The 19,705-nt window shown below is 32.2% G+C and overlaps 1 protein-coding gene across 1 annotated transcript; it reads left to right on the top strand.

Moving 5' to 3' along the window:
* Positions 1 to 6,493: 6,493 nt before the first annotated feature.
* Positions 6,494 to 18,592, top strand: LOC111704372 (DNA topoisomerase 2-binding protein 1-A). The gene is made up of 14 exons (XM_023476600.1): positions 6,494 to 6,588; positions 8,795 to 8,835; positions 9,384 to 9,505; positions 10,662 to 10,723; positions 11,447 to 11,549; positions 11,927 to 12,017; positions 12,667 to 12,725; positions 13,110 to 13,180; positions 13,472 to 13,539; positions 14,912 to 14,965; positions 15,469 to 15,543; positions 17,116 to 17,210; positions 17,838 to 17,907; positions 18,567 to 18,592. The coding sequence occupies exons 1-14, from the start codon at positions 6,557 to 6,559 to the stop codon at positions 18,590 to 18,592; spliced, it is 969 nt and encodes a 322-aa protein (XP_023332368.1). The 5' UTR covers positions 6,494 to 6,556.
* The last annotated feature ends 1,113 nt before the right edge of the window (positions 18,593 to 19,705 follow it).

Raw genomic sequence — 19,705 nt, 5'->3', positions numbered from 1 at the left:
ATTTAATTCATATTTGATAAGACAAAGCTTTTAAGGGTACTGTTAAATGTTATAAACCGGAAATTGCTATTTCTTAGCATGGAGGGTCACTTTAAATTACACTTACAGTCCCTTTAATTATAAGACATAATCATTTCTTTTCAAGAAATAGATCTTACAAACACTAGAAATAATCATTTAATCTTACTTTTTCTTGCTTCACCATGTTAACACATTATACTGAAGTGAACCTAAAGTGCTAACAGAATATATATAAAATTTTTACTTTGATTTTGAATTCGTGCAATTGTTAGGACATGAATCTGTTAATTACTTATTCTCTTCTCTCCATTTTTCAGGGGGATATTTGAGTCCTTTATGCAGTGAGAACAAAATTTATGGAATAAAAGGACGACATTAAGCAATAATTAAAGCTATTTAATGTTGTTATATAGCTAATCATTTCACTTTAGTAACTTTGTAAGTGAAATGGGCCTGTTCACATTCTGCACTATATTCTTCATTTTCTCCAATTTTAAGTTTCTAACTGTATTGGTAAATAGAGGACGTTGCAACAATGATTGAAGTTTCTAAGCGTATATGCAAAGACAATTGCAACAATAATTGAAGTTATTAATTGTATTGTATAGAGGGTTGCACCAATGATTGAAGTTCTTAACTGTATATGTATAGACGGTTGCACCAATGATTGAAGTTTCTAACTGTATATGTATAGGCGGTTGCAACAATGATTAAAGTTTCTAACTGTATTTGTATATAAAGGGTTGCAACAATGATAGAAGTTTCTAACTGGATATGTATAGAGGGTTGCAACAATGATTGAAGTTTCTAACTGTATTTGTATATAAAGGGTTGCAACAATGATAGAAGTTTATAACTGTTATATGTATAGGCGGTTGCAACAATGATGGAAGTTTCTAACTGTATATGTATAGAGGGTTACAACAATGATGGAAGTTTCTAACTGTATATGTATAGGCGGTTGCAACAATGATGGAAGTTTCTAACTGTATATGTATAGACGGTTGCAACAATGATGGAAGTTTCTAACTGTATATGTATAGAGGGTTGCAACAATGATTAAAGTTTCTAACTGTATTTGTATATAAAGGGTTGCAACAATGATAGAAGTTTCTAACTGTATATGAATAGAGGGTTGCAACAATGATAGAAGTTTCTAACTGTATATGTATAGAGGGTTGCAACAATGATAGAAGTTTCCACTGTAAATGTATAGACGGTTGCAACAATGATAGAAGTTTCTAACTGTATATGTATAGAGGGTTGCAACAATGATGAAAGTTTCTAACTGTATATGTATAGGCGGTTGCAACAATAATCGGCAGCATAATTTCCATTCCTCACTGGTGTGCACTCTTGATAGAGCTGCCTGTTGTCTTCTCTCTGCATCTTACTTTGGGAATATCCATGGTTATCTCAACCTGCAGACTTCTCATGATCATACAGGTTCGTTTTTTTCCATTTGACAACCTTTTCTTTTTTACAAAAATAATTTTTGTTTGTTTATTTTCCTGTGATTTTTTAATTTTTATTGTTAATTTTTTAAATATCGTTAGAAATAGAAATATCGTTTCAAAAAAAAAGTGGAACTAAAGCACCTACTTTTTTTTCAACAGAAAATTTTAAATAATTAGTTACTATAGAGGTTTCAATAGCTGAAATATTGTGTACGTTTTGAATATCAAATTATCGCATTTTAGTTTAGGGGACGGGGTCGATTTAAATTAAATTAATAATGTTAAGAATGTTAAATCACAGTTTTTTTTATGTTTTAAAATTTTTGTAGAAAACAATCGTTGACATTTTTTTCGAATCATCAAAAAGCAATCAAAGAAGCTGAAAGATATGTTAAGATAATAACGATTTGAATAATAGGGACTGCAGCACAATCTCATGGTCTGTGAATTTACAATGAAAATACTCTTCAAATGATTGAAGTTAGAAATCCTAAAGACCAACCTATAATTTTTTATCACACACAGGATTAGGCATTAACGGAACATGAAACTCAGAAAGATTTAAATTCGATATAAATATAATGTAAATGCCGTAATTCAAACATTAAGAATTATCTGCAAATATGATTGATATCTTGAAATCTTCAAAACTCTTGAAAAACTTTTAGCAAAAGATACAGTGAAACCCTTAATAACGAATACATCGAAAGAATTCATCAATGTCGTATTCTTCACTTTTTGATAATGGAATGTTGCAGATATTTAGTTTTTTAATTAAATGATTATATGGAACTCTTTAAAACTGTTCCCGCATATTCATGGCTATTTATTTATTTTCGCAAATACTGAAATTTACGTAATATAGTATAAAACTCATTGAAAAATTGCCAAGACGACATTTGATAAATTCTTCTGATGTATTTGTTATTAAGGGTTTCACTGTAAAAAAATTTCCGTTGTTGGTCATTCAAAAGATAAAAAATTTAAAATTCTATTAAGTTATCATCAATAAATAAACTAATTTGTATATTTTTACTGTTTAGTTTGATCGAATGATTGAGTTTGAACCAGAAGAAGAGTGCAGAAGAGTGTTTTCTCTTCTTTTGGTCATATTCTCTTTTATCCTCGGATTCCCAGTATATTACGTAGTTTCCAAAGGTTTGTCATGATTATCTATGCATTTGGCATGTTTGTGTAGCAGTGACCTGCCATGCCAAGATGGTAATGCCCGATTTACAACGGTACCCTTAAAAGCTTTGTCTGATCAAGTACGAAAAAGATATTCAATATTCATGTTTTTAAATCTTTCAACTGTTTATTTTCATTTTCGGTTTATCTGTGAAAGTGACTTGCGGATTTCTTGATTATGAGAAGCAATGGAGAAACAGAAATAACCACTTTTTGAATCAGAAAAACTACGTTATCTTCCACATTTTTGATCAGATTTATAGGTTTCAATTGGGAATATCGTTATAAATTGGGCAAATTAAGATTACAGTCCCTTTAATAGAAACAGACTGAATTCTTTTATTTTAGATTATGTTTCTCCTCAAGTTGCATTCTACAGTGGGTTGGCTCAATCAGATGTACAACCACACCCCTACCTAGTAAGCTTTATTGCTACATGGCTTGTTTGTGGCTTGGGGACAGTAGGACCTTACTTCTATGGAAGATACCACCTTAAGAGATATCACTCTATTAGGAAACCCCTTAAAAATTTTTAATCAATTTATTATTTTCCTTAAAGAGGCTGTTCTCGTAGTTTCAAATGACCCTCCATGCAAGTATGGCAATGCAAGATTTACAACGATACCCTTTGTCTGACTCTGATCAAGTATTAATTAGATATCAATTTTATATTTTAATGTATACTCTGTTTATGTAATCAAAAGATATTAGAACTCAGTCCTACAGGTGCATTGAAACTGAATCGGCTCAAATAATACATCCTGAGCTGGGAACTTTAGAATGGATAACCTTTAATCCCAACTACTTAATCCGAATATCCACTGTGGAAACTTTTAATTTTAGTCCTTAATCCACTCTTTTTCTCTCTCTTTGGATATCCGTACATTCCTTTCTCCAATGAGAGTGCAGGAATTATAGTTCGTAAATTGTATTGACCAATGTATTAATAAATAAATGGGTGAGAAATTAAGTGAAGGCCCTTCCAGTAAAGAAAACGAACAAATCTGGAGTTCCTAGAATCAAAATTGTTGATCTAAATATTTAATCCTGAGACTAACATAATCTCGAGATTATGTTAGTCTGGAGATTAGCAAAAATATAGGATTAAGCATTAATCTCGATAACCACCATTCTAAAGTTTCCAGCTCTGATCAAGAAGCTGCTACGATCAGCAGCTCTCGGCGCGCTCTTCATGGCTAACAGCTGGCTCATCTAAATCCAAGAAAATACAATTTAACTTATAATATGTAGAGTCTTTTCGATTACTTTCCTATCCAAGGTTTGATGAGTCTTCAATTAGAAACGAAGACAACAAAGGCAATAAAAACAAAATTGAAAATAAAAATGAAAATGAGAATGAACCAGTGCATGTCAATGACAACTGATAAAACGATTACTGTGTATTTTGTAGTAATAAGAGTAGAGTGTCAAGGTTATTTTAATTATGGTTTCTCTACAACAATGGTTTGCGCATTTATTCTGCAGCCTGCAGAATATTAGAATTTAACTATTCTATAACCCTAAAACACGTTAATATCCTCCATGTTATTGATCAGGGTTTCAAGTTTTCAAGGGTACCATTGTGAATATAGCATAGCCATCTTTTCACAGAGGGTCATTGGAAATTAAGCTTACAGTCCCTTTAAGTTAACATCAAGTGAACTTTAAACTCTTACTGTAAAAATCTACCCAAAAAAAGGTTTTATTTTTACTCTAATGGGTTTATACCTCAGTTCAATGTCTGAGAATGTGGACTCAGCTAAGAACATGATCAACATGAAATCTGTCATCAAAACCGTTATTTCGACCATCTTCATTGTCATTTCAATTGTATTGCTTCGCCGCTTCACTGATCAATCAAAGATGCCCTACAGTTTGATACTAGGGCTGACAGTGTTCACTATGTATTTAGTCAACTTTGCTCAAAGTCCTAAAATCAAAGAATTCTGGAGGCACAAACTTTCCCAGAATATGACTAATTTCCGAGAAACTTTGATCGCAGTCAAATCGCGAGTTTTACAATTAAAAAGCAACCAAGTAGGTGTCCAGGTCCACTGTCCAGCTCGTCCAGCACAGAATGTTGTTTAAATGAATTTTTGTTTTAAAAAGTTTATGATGATTTTTACATCAGGGTTACCCACACAGGAAGATACTGAAGAATCGACTGTACAGAATGTGTAGTGATATTTCCTGATATTCATTATTCCTTGCAACTACAATCTCATTTCTTTCTTTGTCCAATCAATAAAAGGGCCATAAAAAGACCATACATTCAAAATTCTTCTGGTCGTCTTTACTGCAGTCTCATTCTTTGTGAGATAACCCTATATGTTAAGTATGTATGTATTATAGCTGTGTTAATAAATAAATGTTTTAGCTAAAATTGAATTAACTTTTTCAGTCTGAAGCAAGTTGTTAACAAAAGAATATTGACAATCTTATGTAATAAAACGAGACATTCGTATATATATGTTATGTTCCCTCTGGCCGGCCAAACAGCTGGACCGAATGGCCTGAAATTTTTTGTAGACACTCATGGGTAGCCTGGGGGTGACATAGGCTAAAGAAGGCTTCAAAATCATTTATTTTTTAATTCTTATTTCACGGGTAACGCCGGGCCCTGATTATTTTTTCAAAAGGAATATTTCTCGAGTCTTGAAATTAAATATCACGAATCACGATTCTGAAATTCCAGTCTTAAATGTCTAAATTTATGTCTAAGCCTGTTTTTGGTGACAAAATTATGTCTAAGACGCTTTCTAAGTATGAAATTATAAATCACAATCATTTCAAAGTCGCATTTTTCTTGTTTAATTTTGCAGTTTAAGAGTATGACTTTAATACGATTGTGACTTTAAGAAGGATGAGATAGATGAGAGGGATTAGAAGGATGAGAAGGACGATGATGTGAAGTATGAATTATAGGATAAGAATGATGAGAAGGATGAGAAGAATGAAAAAAATGAGAAGGACATGAGATTGAGAAGGTGTGAAAGAGGAGAAGCTTTATGAGAAGGATGGCGATATCAACTTGACATTCTCAAAATATGCTCATTACAGTATTTACCATCAAGCTCTCTTCTTAAGATGTGGAATAACCTGCCTCTTGACTTAAAAAGAAGCAACTCTCTAAGTATATTTAAAAATAGACTACTAAATTCTCTATTTGAAAATTATAGGACAATGTGTTATAAACCGAATTGCTTTTCATGTAAAACTAATTAGATATGTTTTAATATGCTTTGATATTTGTTGTGTACATGTCAGAAAATTACTTTAAACTCTAGTTATTCGAATTAATGTCTAAACTATTTTGTATAAGATAAATTCGCACCCTGATCTCTAATCGTTCTTCTTAAATCTATTTAATTGAAATGTTTTGTTATTATTACTAAAATTAGGTGGAAAAAATAATCAAAACAGCCAAGAGCTATTTTCCACCTAATTGCTTTATACTTGTACTGTTAATATAATCATCAATTTGTAATTGTAAACTCTATCTGTATACAGATACATTTATTTTAGCAATAAACTTTATCTTATCTTATCTTATCTTATTACACCCCTCAGGGTACCCATTTCTTAAAGACGACATTTACTCCCTTTTATACAATCAGCTGATACTTTGAAAGTTTTGCGCGGAAAATTATGAAATTTCAGCGGCAACTAGAACAATTACAAAATAAAAATACATTTCAAATAAGAGTCAGTTTCGAATTAATAACGTTCCTTCAATACATCAGACTATCATTGAATCGCACTTTAGTTTCATTGAACACATATTGGGGCTCAATCTCAGAAAAAAAGATATTTTTATTTTCTAATTCAATTTTATGGTCATGTCGTCAAAACGTACGCGTTTTTATTTCAGACAATTCTAAAACACGGCAATGGAAGATGAGGATGAAAAGGTTGCTTTGAGGTACTTATATCCTAATTAATAATTAATTATATAGGGTGTCTAAAAGAAACGGGAAATAAGGGTCTACAGACTCGTTTGTAATAGAATTTTCAAGGTTGAGACCAGTTTAAAAAAAAATCTATTTACAATATTTCCGATTCATAAAGTTTGTAGATCTAAAATAAAAATTTTAATGCTCCTAAAGTTTCCAACTGGAGTGAGTTATTTGGTATAAATAAGATAATCTCCGTATACACAATTTTGTATAAGGCTCTATAGACTTGTTTGTAATAGGATTTTTACGTACAATTTCTCATTCAATGAGTCCAATTTTATGAAAATAACAATTTTATAGGCTCCTCAAGTATCCTACTGGAGCGAAGTACAAAGAGTATGATAATCTCCGTTTGCTCAATATTATATTCAATATTAGATTACAGATAATACAATACAATACAATACAATACAATACAATACAATACAATACAATACAATACAATACAATACAATACAATACAATACAATACAATACAATCAAAAATCGTTCACTAGGACAGACCCGAATCGGAAATTGTTCGTAGATGTGCGTAGATATCAAAAATGGCCACAATCTTGAAAATCGGATTACAAACAAGTCTGCAAAGACCCTTATGTTCAAATGGAGATTATCTTTATTTTTAACAAATTTACTCACTCCAGTTGGAAACTTTTGGAGCCTTTAAAATTGTCATTTTTAGATTTACAAGCCAAAAATTTGCCTTTTTGAATCGGAAATTGCAAATAGATGTTTATAATGGTCTCAATCTTGAAAATACGATTATTCCCCGTTTTTTCTTAAAGCCTCCTGAGGTTCTAAGAATTTTAGTTCATTCAAATTTCATCCCGCTTTTACGGGGATCGGTAATTTTTAGAAATGACAATTACGTGGAATCATATAGTGTACTTCTAATGAAAACTTATTACCTCTGTATTAAAACCTTTTCGAAAGAAATCATTTAATTTTTCTCAGAGATCTGAAAGGTTTCCTGGAATTCAAGCTTTATTGTGAAATAAAAAAACACTAAACAAATTATAAGTTGCGATGAATTTTTTTGAAGTATGTTCGAGTTTTGCAGGCCCGTACCTAGGTATATAAAAAGGGGGGTGGCACAAAAGTAAAAAATAGTATATATAGATAAGATAATAGGTAAGATAAGTAAGAGAAGTAAGGGGCGCGATGCAGAATGAAGAATAAAAAAGATAGAATTTTAACTTATCCCACATTATAGTTTATTAAGATAAATATTTTGCCTGTTTTCTTTCCCTTAAGTGCTAATGAGAAGCTATTTGCAACAAATCAAAAAAAAATGTAGGTTTAAGATGTAGAAATTTGAGTTTAATTATAAATAAATGTACTAATGAAATGCCGGTAAAGATCAGGAAAAGCTCAAGTATGAAAATCTTCCGTTTTCTCGAACCTAAAATTAGAAATAAACTCCCCATGCAATAATAGGGATGGGAAATAGCCAGATTCGACTTTTAGAATGTTTTACAACAATAGGAGAAGGTTCCAAGATTTAAAAACTTTATTCTGTAGAAGTTTGTTTTTATCAAACATGCAAATGTGTTACCCTAGAAGAAAAAATGCGGCAAAAACTATCGTTTTAAAACGATAATTTTGGGGTTTTTAAAACGATATTTTCATGTTTGATAAAAGCAAACCTCTACAGAATACATATTTAAATCGTTGGAACTCCCTCAGACTGTCGTAAACCTTATAAAAGTCTAAAAATATATTTTTTTAAGTTTCTGTAAAATGAATCTAGCTATTACCTATCGCTTAGTACAAACAGCTTCTCCTAAACCTGGCCATATTTTGTATAAAATTGAAATTTTCTCCAATTGCTTTTCAAAATAAAAAAAATTATTTAAACCATATCATTTCACAAGACAGGATAGAAAATAAAAAATCCCAAATAATTAATTTCAGAAAGCACTCAATTTTTCTTTAATTTGAAGAAAAAATAACCCTACACACCTAGTACTATAAACAAAAATTAATTGTATGCTGATTTTCTCCCCTTTTTTCCGATTTTCTTTCATTTTCAGTTTTCTTTTCATTTTCTTCTTTTTCTGTCTCAGAAAGTGTGCCCCCTTCGGGATCAAAATGGAGGGGGGGGGGGGGTACCTGCCCCTGTGGCCCCTTCGCTACGGGCCTTAGTTTATGAATTATTTACATATCTTTTAGATTTGTTATTCCGACCGGGGAATCGGAGCTGACAGTGTCAGGTGAGGGTTGTTCAGCCTTTGCTGACGTTATTTCGGGTAACCCCCTACTAAAAAGATTGGCATGTCCGATTTACAACGGTACCCTTTAAAGCTGTGTATAATCGAGAACAATTAAGATATCCATGTGATAACTTCTACATAGATAAGAGATACAGTGGAGGATTTTTTTGAAGTTTAAACTTTTCAATTTATAAAAACGACGATATCTTCTATATAATTTATCCTATATTTAGGAGTTAAGGATACTGTTGTGAATTGGGCATGCCCGTCTATTGTTTACATGGGGATCACTTAAAATGAAAACGACATTTCCTTTAAGAAAGGGTTAATATGGAGGGGGGGGGGGGGTACAATCACATCCCCGTGTAATGTGCAGTGTGCACCAACTGGCAATAATCAAATTATCTCAATCTTGATTATGCCTTCAGAATACAGATATTTACTGGTTATATTGAATGAGGGAAGGATTCAAACTTTTTATCCCTTGATCAAGTTAAATTTGGAGTTATTCTACAGGTTAATAGTTTTTAATATCGTATCTATTGTAGATGGAATGGTTAACGCCTTCCAACTGTGCTCGGAGCAAGGTTTTGAACCGACCTGGATCAAGGAGAACAAACTACTGGAGTTAAACCCTACCAAGACGGTAACCTTTATCCAGGGGGACCTGGTGAGAATATGAGCCCACCGGGCCCACCTTAACTACAATTCTTTCTTGCGGTGCATATTTTGTGGAAAATTATCCCCCACCCCATTTTTAAAAAGATATTTCCCCCCCATATACTAGTTGTGTTTTTTTTTCAGTGGTTTATTTGCTAAATTGGAAAAAAAAATTTCTAGAGGAATAAATGATTTTCTGGGTATAAAATTTCCAAAAGGATGAGGGGGGGGGGTGTAATTCTAGAAAATAAATCCCCCTGATTTTTTCCTAATACAACTCCACCCTTCACGTCTAGAATCTAAGTTTTTGAAATAGACAGGGTGTATATTTTCAAACGAAAAATCGGACATTTTAAGGCAAGTCTTTTTTATTCTTTTTGATACTATTTACTCAAAATTTTATATATTATCCCCTAAAAAATCATTTACTTTCCCCTATTTAGCGAAAAAAAAAAAAGGATGTATAACTGTGGAAAAAATAATGAATTTCGAAAGGGGAATTTTTTCCAGAAAATAAACACCCCTGCATTTGGGGAACAAATTGACAACAGTCAACTTTAAACTAAATATAAAACAATGTCTTAAGGATTGAAGTATTTCATAGAACTAAAAGTAGTTGTTAAGTTTTTTCTTGTCTTCAATATATAATAATTAGAAATTGTTTTTAACAAACGATGGTGAGAAGAAGAATAAAAAGAATTTTGTTGTAATTTTTAGAGACCTTCGTTGCAAGAAGGACATGTTTAAACTTAGAACAGTGTTATTCTAACCGTTATCTAATCAACAATGTGGAATATAATGTCGTTTTCTAGCTTGATAGGAAAGTGTTTATTTCTGGCGATTTCCACAAATGTTTCTGTATTATAAATCAGCAATCAGCATGCCATCAGTTGGTTCCATGTCGTATTTCTTCTCCAATTTTTCAATTATTTCTTCCTTACAAGTGAAACCACGATTGAAAATAATGAATTTTCAAAGAGTGAATTATGAACCATTAATTCATGACCAGTCAAGAGTCATCATATGAAGGGTCACCTGAAATTACTCTTATAAGGAAACATGTTGCATATTGTACTGTGCATGCTAAGCTCCTCTTATTGATTACCTGATCTTTAATATTTATTGAATAATTAAATTATGAAAAATTAAAAATGAAATATTTTCAGGATGTGTTTGTTTTTGATCCTTTCGAGGGACCGGGGTTTGAACATCTTACAAAATCTAACAAGTATATTTTTCATGAGGGGTTATAAATTAATATTGTTATTTATATTTATGTATTAGTTATTAAATCTTTTTTTCTGAATGATTTTTAAGGATAATCTTTTTGTCTAGAATTTTTTTTAATAAAATGACTTAAAATTTTCCATTTGGAAAATGAAAAATAAAAATCCTTTTTCTAGTTGAACGGGAATTGATACTTTTATCAATTTACTAATTATGCCTGAATGCCTCTTTTTGATGAATACATATTACATATTCATCCTTTTAATACATTTAATGAAACTAGTGTGTATTTTATCATTAATGGTCAACTCATGGTAAAATTCATTATTGAATTTCTAAGTTGCCATAAGCTTTAAGTTTTAATTGATTTCTGGATTTTCTCCCAAAAAAAAGATAATATTAAAATAATTTTTTCATTTAAAATGAAAATAAAATTGAAGTTTTATTTGATATTTCTGTTTTGTTCAAAAGCTTAATTAGTGTGTCCAGAAATAACAATTGCATCATGATCAGTACTAACACATTTCATAAAATTACTTACATCACTTTTATTTTGGAACAACGTTTTATAAAGTTTATCCGGACTGAAATTTTCTCTGTATCTCGAAGGTTACTTTGTTAAATCGCTTAAACATTCTCGATTAAAAGAAAATTTCTGTTATAACATTACAGCACTGCGAACCAAATAATGGTGTTAAAAAATATAAACATTAATGTTTTATAGGTTTAAATGTACTGTAGTTGGACCAATGTGTTTAATTCCTTGTGTAGAGGAGAACTCTCCTATACCTAACCTGCCCTATCCTATGTACAGTACAGCAATGAAGGTGTGTAACCTGCCCTATCCTATGTACAGTACAGCAATGAAGGTATGTAACCTGCCCTATCCTATGTAGAGTACAGCAATGAAGGTATGTAACCTGCCCTATCCTATGTACAGTACAGCAATGAAGGTATGTAACCTGCCCTATCCAATGTACTGTACAGCAATGAAGGTATGTAACCTAGGATAGGTGGCTTATCCCTAAAGAATCAGTTACGGCACTAAATGTCTCAATGACCCCTTGGTAAGAAAGGAAAGGACAATTTGGATTTTTCCTCAAAGCAAAAGATAAGCGTGAGAGATGTGGAAAGCCTTATAAAGACTGATGGGCACGGGAAATGTCGGTTATTTCTGGTATTTTCTTATATTTTTTATGTTCAGGGGTTGTGGATAACAATCTCAGGATTCCATAAAGATGAGAAGGCTGAGATCCAAACTTTAATAGAGAGGATGTCAGGAATGTATTCGCCAGGTTAGCAGATTCTGTTCTAATCTGGTGTATTTATTTTCAAGAATTATGCGCTGACCCTCCGGGGGTAAATGTGTTTCGATTCGTCGCGCGAAGGGGAGACGAAATATTGAACATCTATAGGCAAGTTTATTAACCCAAAAATTCATTTCTTTTCCTATAAAAATCATTTATTTTTCATAAATCATAGTTAAACCCCCTAAAATTCTTGCCTATTATCCAGGGGGAAATTTATTTTCTAAAAGAAATTTTCCTTTTGAAACTTCTGACACGAATTCAAATGTATTTTTGGCCAGGAAATCAATAAACTTTTTCTCTCTTTCCTAATAGAAAAAACGCGTTCCGTTGGCGGGACTATCTATGCGTTTTCATGATCACCATATCAGATTACACCCCAACAAGTTTTCTACTTTTTTGACATTTTACTACATCGCAAATACCATTATGTTGTACAGATTAAGCAGATATTTTTTCCAAAAAAAACTTTCCGTTAAGAGTGCTCCAATAAAAAATTCCGCGGGCAACAAAGATGATATAGAAGTCTTTGATTAATTCCAGTGTTTATTGGGACACCCTGTATCTAACGAAGTAAAGAAAAGCGTTAAAAAAACTCCCTGTTTACTCATTAATTTTGAGGAAAACTTTTTTTCAGTACTTCATGACGGTGTAACACATATCATCTCGAGTAAAGTGAATAGTGAAAAATATAAGGTAAAATAGTTAATTAATTTTTACACTCAATTGATTTATTTCTAGAAAAAAAATTTATTCATGAAATTTTTTCAAGTTTATAATTTTGTTCTCAAAACGTAAATTTAGTGTAGACTAGAGAGGGATCGGTATAACTCTTCTGATCTTAAAGGATTCAATTAATCGAGTTCCAGCATTAAAAAAGCGTTGGAGATATGAAAATGTTGCTTTTGTAAACTGTTAAGTAAATAAGATAAATCTTCGGATTAGCATCAGGATCCTGCTTCGTACGGAGCTGGGAACTTTTTTTTGTTTCTTGTTTCTCTGTTTTTTGTTTTTTTTTTCTTCTTGATGCAAGGCTGTGAAACTAAAAATCAACAACCCAAAAATATGTCTGCTCTTCAGGTAGCTGTGAAAATCCCAATCCCAGTTATGACAAAGGAATGGGTTTACGAAGTCTGGAAAGCGTGCAAAAGGTAAAATTGCTAGCAAAGCTTTTCGTTTTTTTAACAAAAATAATTTTAATATATTACACACAACCAAGAGAAGAAAATGTGCTTCTTGTGTTTCTGAGTCCGGGCACTAATAAGGAGAAATAATGAATTCTCTGTAAAAGAGTCTTGCTGTTTAAAACAGTTTATGCAGTAACATTTACCAGGTTTTGGAACAGTAAAACAACGATATCCTCTTCATTTTTGCCCAGATAAAGATTTAAAGGGTACCGTTGTGAATCTGACGTACAATTTTTAAATAATATCCATATTCAGAGGAACTGTGTCTGCGGTGGATTCTCGTTTTCTTCAATATATCTGCCCTGCTCTGCTTGGATTAACAGGTTTCAAATTTTTTAAATTCATCTCCTGCCATTGCAAGTCTAATACTTGATGCAAACACTGAACTAAGAAAAGCAGCAAAATGGTTTCAAGCAAATCGTTTGACACTTAATGTCTCCAAAACAAAGTATACACAGTATTTAGAAATAAAAATATGCACGTGGACTCCAACAGTTTTAATATATATTAATTGGAAATGAGATACTTGAAAGAATTGGTAATGGTAATTTGTTGGACTTAAATTGAGGAATTTTAACTGGGATTTTCAAATTGAACATATCTAGAATAAAATTGCTAGCTCAATCTTTGCTGTGTCTCAAATTAAGAATATCTTACAATTAAACATTCGTCTACTTGTTTATAACTCTCTTGTTAGGCCTCATATTGAATATGTAACTGTTTCTTGGGGAGGGGTTAAAAACTCTAAAACTGCAAAAAAAATCAGATCTTTGAAAAAAAATGCAATCAGAGCGGTTGATAATAGTACTTTCAAGGCACATTCAAATCCATTATTTTCAAAACTGAAAGTTCTTAATCTTGATAATACATACAAACTTAGTGTTCTGACATTTATGCATGGATACTTTCATGATAACCTTCCCTCTTCCTTCCAAAATATGTTTAAGTCTCTAGCTTAACCGAATAGAATTAAATCATATAGATCAGAACGGGCTTTCAACAAAAATCTAGAAAGCTTTCCGTCCACAATGTTTCCTAAATTGTAAAATGCAATTGAAATTGACCTTAAAGAAATTAAATCTGCAAAAATATTTAAAGACAGAGTAATCAATTTTTATCTTGAGAATTATGAGAGGTATAAATGCGAAAGAAAAAACTAGTTGTATATCATATGAGTAAATTTTATATATATAAAAAAACTTTAAAAAATGAAACTTTATTAGCTTATTTGTGTTTGTGTATCCACCATCCTTAACACCCTGTATTTTAATATATCTCTACATTAATCCCTCTGATCTCACCCTGCCACAGATCACCTGAAAATCTCCTTCCTTCCTATCAACTCCTTACCTATTCAAAAACATAATTTGATGTGTGTAACCAATTATATTCAGTATCGTTAACTAACTTAGGGCCAACCACTCAAAACAATCTACCCTGGTTAGGCGGGTCCAAACTGCTAAGTAAATTGGGATTGCTTTTTTGTAATATCTCATGCTTACAATGTCGTTGAATAAAAATATGAATATGAATGAATCTAACTACAATATATGGAACATTTTAATGAAATGAATACTGCAATTCTATTAAAATGATTTTGTATACAATTTTGTATTATCTTGTTTTAATTTTTTTAGAGATAAAATGCTAAAAAGTATATTAAGAAATGTAAAATAATTGTCATTGTTGTTTTAGTGACCGTATCCCAGCTCTCTAAGGTGGATAGAAATGCGATAAAAAAGAAAATAGGTGATAACTAGATCTTTTAATTAATTCTAATTCAAGCAAAGGTTTTAAAAAAAAATTTCTTCTCTTGTATAAATCGGGGTCCGTATTTTCTTAAAGATTACTCCGTCCCTCTCCCTGAAAAATCACAAAATCCAGTTTTGAAAAAAGTATCAAAATGGTAAATGTGTTGGGGGGTAACTTGCACACTGATTACCCAATTTTTATTCCCTTTCAGCTTTTTAATTTATTCTTTCTCGTTCTTGAAGTATGGGGTAATTCTTGAGATTGTATACTCGAGGAGTTCTCGTTACAACTTTAGAAAAAATTCTTTTAATCAGCGACCAAATTTCAAGAATTTAAGCTAGGTCGCTCAACTACCTTCTGCATGCCGGTGCAAAGAATCACCAATTCTTGGTTAAAGATTAAATGTTAATCAATAAAGATTTGTACCGGCAATAGGTATTTCAGCGAACTCTCCAATTCATTAAATTCAGTCCTAAGTTTTATAAAAAATATGTTGCTAGAAACTCATGGTGGATACTTCTTGCCCGAGCTGACAATGGATGAAACAGATATTCTTATCTGTGTCTCAGGAGAAGGTACATTCAAACAAAATATTTTTATTTAGTTTCAGAAAAAGTATAAAATTTTATTTATTAATGTAATTAAATCAAAATAATCTCTTTAGTAAATCAAAATGATTAATATGAAAGGGATATTTTTTCACACCTTTTCACTATTAGCTTAAAAGTCATAGTTAACACTAGGGATCATTACCCGCCCCTTACACTAATTCAAGTCTTAAAAATGAACACTTTAAAATTATAGTCAATAAGACACTAGGGATCTTTAGGTGGCGTCTGTTACACCAATTAGAGTTATAAAATGTAGATGTTAGATCAGGCTAACATTCACTTCATTCACTTCCAGGTTCAGATCTGATTAGGCACACGCTGATACCATGGACTCACATTCTTATCCGAAACCTCTTTTAGAAGTGATTCAAGCTAATATAAGCCTGGTTTTGCACCAACCTGGAGCTAAAGGGATATTATTTTTCAAAAACAAGCACAATTTCCCCAGTCAAAACTTCCCCAAGAGCAATTTCCCCAACCGCTAATTTCCCCAACACTAACTTCCCCAGTCCCTAATTTCCCCAACAGCAACTCCCCCATCAGTTGAATCCTTTCCGGGAGATTAAAGAATTCTTGTGCTGACTCAGAAACTTTTAGTCTCTCAGCAGTCAGCAGCAACCAGAGAAACACTTCTGTTCATTTCTGATGGTTTACCAGAACCGACCTGCCTGGAATATCAGGGTTGGCCACAGCATTGCTAATATGCTGTTTTTAATTGGCGGAAGCTCCACACTTAGCAATTGCATGGTTTATATTATTATTATGGTTGGTTGGAAAGTATGATTTAGTTTTGTCCCCTGACATTAATTGTAAGTTTTACTCATCCACCATTACATTTCTCTTATTCGTGGCTTTGTATAGACTGCTAGCATGACGACTCTAATCCAACTGATTGGGGTTTTCAAATATGAAAAGTTTCGAATTTTTATCTTCAAATTGCGCAGGTGCCCATTTGAATAGTGTTAAAAAGGGAAATGTTTAACATTTTACTGCATGGTGAAATTGTTATTGGGGAAATTGCTATTTTTACTGCATGGGGAAATTGTTGTTGGGGAAGTTTCTGTTTTTCCTGCAAGGGGAAATTGTTGTTTGGTGAAGTTGCTGTTATGGAAATTAGTGATTGAGGAAATTGTTGATGGGGAAATTGGCTGTTGAGGAAATTGGCTGTTGGGGAAGTTGTGACTGGGGAAGTTGCGCTGGGGAAATAACCTTACACCTTCTGAAACATAACGGCCATTAAATATTGTTAGGCTAGGCTTATTCATATAAAATCTAATACTTTATAACTTAAATAAAATTCTTGTTCTCAGTTAAAAGTGATCAGTAGATAGTTTTCTCAGATAAAATTCTCAGCTTTACAATTAAATGTTTAAAAAGAATATTAGGAGAACGAATTATTTCTTCATTAACACTCGCAAAGTCTCCTAGTTCTGCATCTCGTGAATCAACCTAAACAATATTTATATAAAGATCCTCAGATCTTACAGTTTATAGTAGAACAAAATAATATTAGAAAAAAAAGATAAACCATTTCAGGTCCTAAGTTCGAATTTGCTCAGAAATGGAAAATTCCTTGTCTAAACATACAATGGATTCTACACAGTGTAGACAAGGGAACTGCATTACCAATGGTAAGTAGTATACTAAGACAAGGGATCTGCTCTACCAATTGTTAGTAGCATACTAGGTAAAGGGATTAGCTCTGCCAATGGTAAGTAGAATACTAGGACAAGGGACTCTACCAATGGTGAGTAGTATACTAGGACAAGGGATCTACTCTACCAATGGTGAGTAGTATACTAAGACAAGGGATTAGCTCTGCCAATGGTGAGTACTGAGTAGTATACTAGGCCAAGGGATTAGCTCTGTCAATGGTGAATAGTATACTAAGACAAGGGATTAGCTCTGTCAATGGTGAGTAGTATACTAGGACAAGGGATTAGCTCTGCCAATGGTGAGTACTGAGTAGTATACTAGGACAAGGGATTAGCTCTGCCAATGGTGAATAGTATACTAAGACAAGGGATTAGCTCTGCCAATGGTGAGTACTGAGTAGTATACCACATAATAGGACTTTCTGATAATAAATACTCAAAAAAAATTATTTTCCCCTTAAAATCATTTTTTTCAAATTCAAGAAATATAGCGCTAAAACATGTGTATACCTTACATTCAGTGAAAAAATGAATTCCAAAAAGTCGATGAGGAGAGGTAATATTTCAATAAATTACTAAGAACTACAAAGAACTATATATTAGGATGAGTACAGGGTAGAGCGGGAATCTAACAAGGCCTCCACACCAACGAAAGAAGATACAACTGTCACAGGTATCCTCAATAATTTATTTTACCAAAAGCTGCCCCCGTCAATTCCAAGTGACCTTTCATTAGAAGAGTTGCGTGTCCAATTTACAACAGTACCCAGTTAATTACTTATTTCTGAAAGGGGTCTGTAAGAGTAATTTCAAGTGACCCAATTTATATGCCGAGATTCACAGTAGTGCTTATAAACCTTTAATTGATTAAGGCTGGTAGACTTTTTCTTATTTGTCTATATAAACGCTTGTAATGGTTGATAACCTCGTTTGCCATCTGTTTTTTATGTAAGAAATATTAGCATTTACTTTTCAGAAATAAGTTTTGGACAACAATATTCTGGATTTTCGAGAAATTTATGGAAAGTCAGTTGCGATGAGTTCACTGCAGTTTTTGGCAATTCGGACATTCCCTTCTTCGCATGTAGGGGGGATTCAGATTACGCTGATATTTTTTTATTTTTATATTTTTTACAAATTATAAGTTTTAAGCGACTAGAAATTGATACATGTTTTAATGCAGATACTAATTTTTCCAATATGCTTCTTTTCTGTCTACCGTTTTTCATTTTATTTAACTGTGTTGTATTATTACCTGCATACCCCCCCCTAGAGGTTAATATGCACTTCTGAAACATAGTTCCATACACCACTAGTTAAAATCTTGTTAAGGTCTTGAAGAGGTTTCTATATATTGAACCCTAATGATTCAGCTGTAGTAAAATCTTATTTAGGTCTTGAAGAGGTTTCTATGTGTTCCACTATATTGAATCCTAATGATTCAGTTGTAGTAAAATCTTATTTAGGTCTTGAAGAGGTTTCTATGTGTTCCACNCAGCAAGAAGATAAAAGACTCTCCACTTAGTGGGATCATCACTTGTGTCTCAGGTCAGGAAACAAAACGAAAAATTTTATTTCTTTAAAGAACAGGTGAAAATACTCTTTTATTTGTAATAATCGAGAATTTATTAATTGTTAAAAATATTTCCAATTTCCAATTAAGATTGCCAATTTTGGGGATTAATTGCAGGGTATAACCACTATGGATATCAAAGCGAAATTATACTAATCCGTAGGTCTGAATAACATGGAGATATCAACGCAACGCATAAGTTCTGACCTCTTGACATTCTACTCCCTCTTGTGTAACTTACTCTTGAAAATATAATTATGAACTTCAATCCAGCCCTGGCTTAGTTTATTAATTTTTAGAACTGATACTGAATGTAGTCCATTCAAGTCTATTTGATATAATTCGATGATATAATATTGAACAAGAGATATTATTATTTTTATTTTTTATCCTTAGATTATTATAAAATAATCTACAGATCAGTTTCCTTATCCTTATCATCTATATGATAATGTATATAAATTATTTCCTTAGATTATTATAAAATAATCTACAGATCAGTTTCCTTATCCTTATCATCTATATGATAATGTATATAAATAGACATGTCCTCAAAGATTGATCCTTTCTTTTCAAACTTAAAGTTTGCACTGGTTGGACTTTCAGCGGAGATCGAACAGGTCAGAAATAAATGTTTTCTCCGGACGAATTAATTTGTTCTTTTTTAAACTTTTCAATGTCATTATGATGTATTAATTAATGACCTGATTCGGAATCTTAACCCAACAAGACAAAATCCAATATGTAAGCCAAATAATTGACGAAATTGGAAAACGGAAATATCTGGGAATAGCATTTTTCTTGGGAGGTCTTATCAGTATTTTTGAAACTTATGTGAAGTGGAGGTTGGGCTTGTATGGGGGCGGGGTTGGGAGGGGGTTAGGGTTACTCTTGGGGT

Source organism: Eurytemora carolleeae, unplaced genomic scaffold (genome assembly GCF_000591075.1).
Source record: "Eurytemora carolleeae unplaced genomic scaffold, Eaff_2.0 scaffold131, whole genome shotgun sequence".
Classification (NCBI taxonomy): Eukaryota; Metazoa; Arthropoda; class Copepoda; order Calanoida; family Temoridae; genus Eurytemora; species Eurytemora carolleeae.
Note: the sequence above shows the minus strand (reverse complement) of the source record. Positions and strands in the feature narration are given on the sequence as shown.

Excerpts from the sequence above, each read along its gene's own strand:
- LOC111704372 (XM_023476600.1), top strand. The coding sequence starts at position 6,557 with ATGGAAGATGAGGATGAAAAGGTTGCTTTGAG. Across the intron at positions 9,506-10,661 it reads CCTTTATCCAGGGGGACCTG|GATGTGTTTGTTTTTGATCC; the intron begins GTGAGAATATGA and ends AAATATTTTCAG. Across the intron at positions 10,724-11,446 it reads CATCTTACAAAATCTAACAA|GTTTAAATGTACTGTAGTTG; the intron begins GTATATTTTTCA and ends AATGTTTTATAG.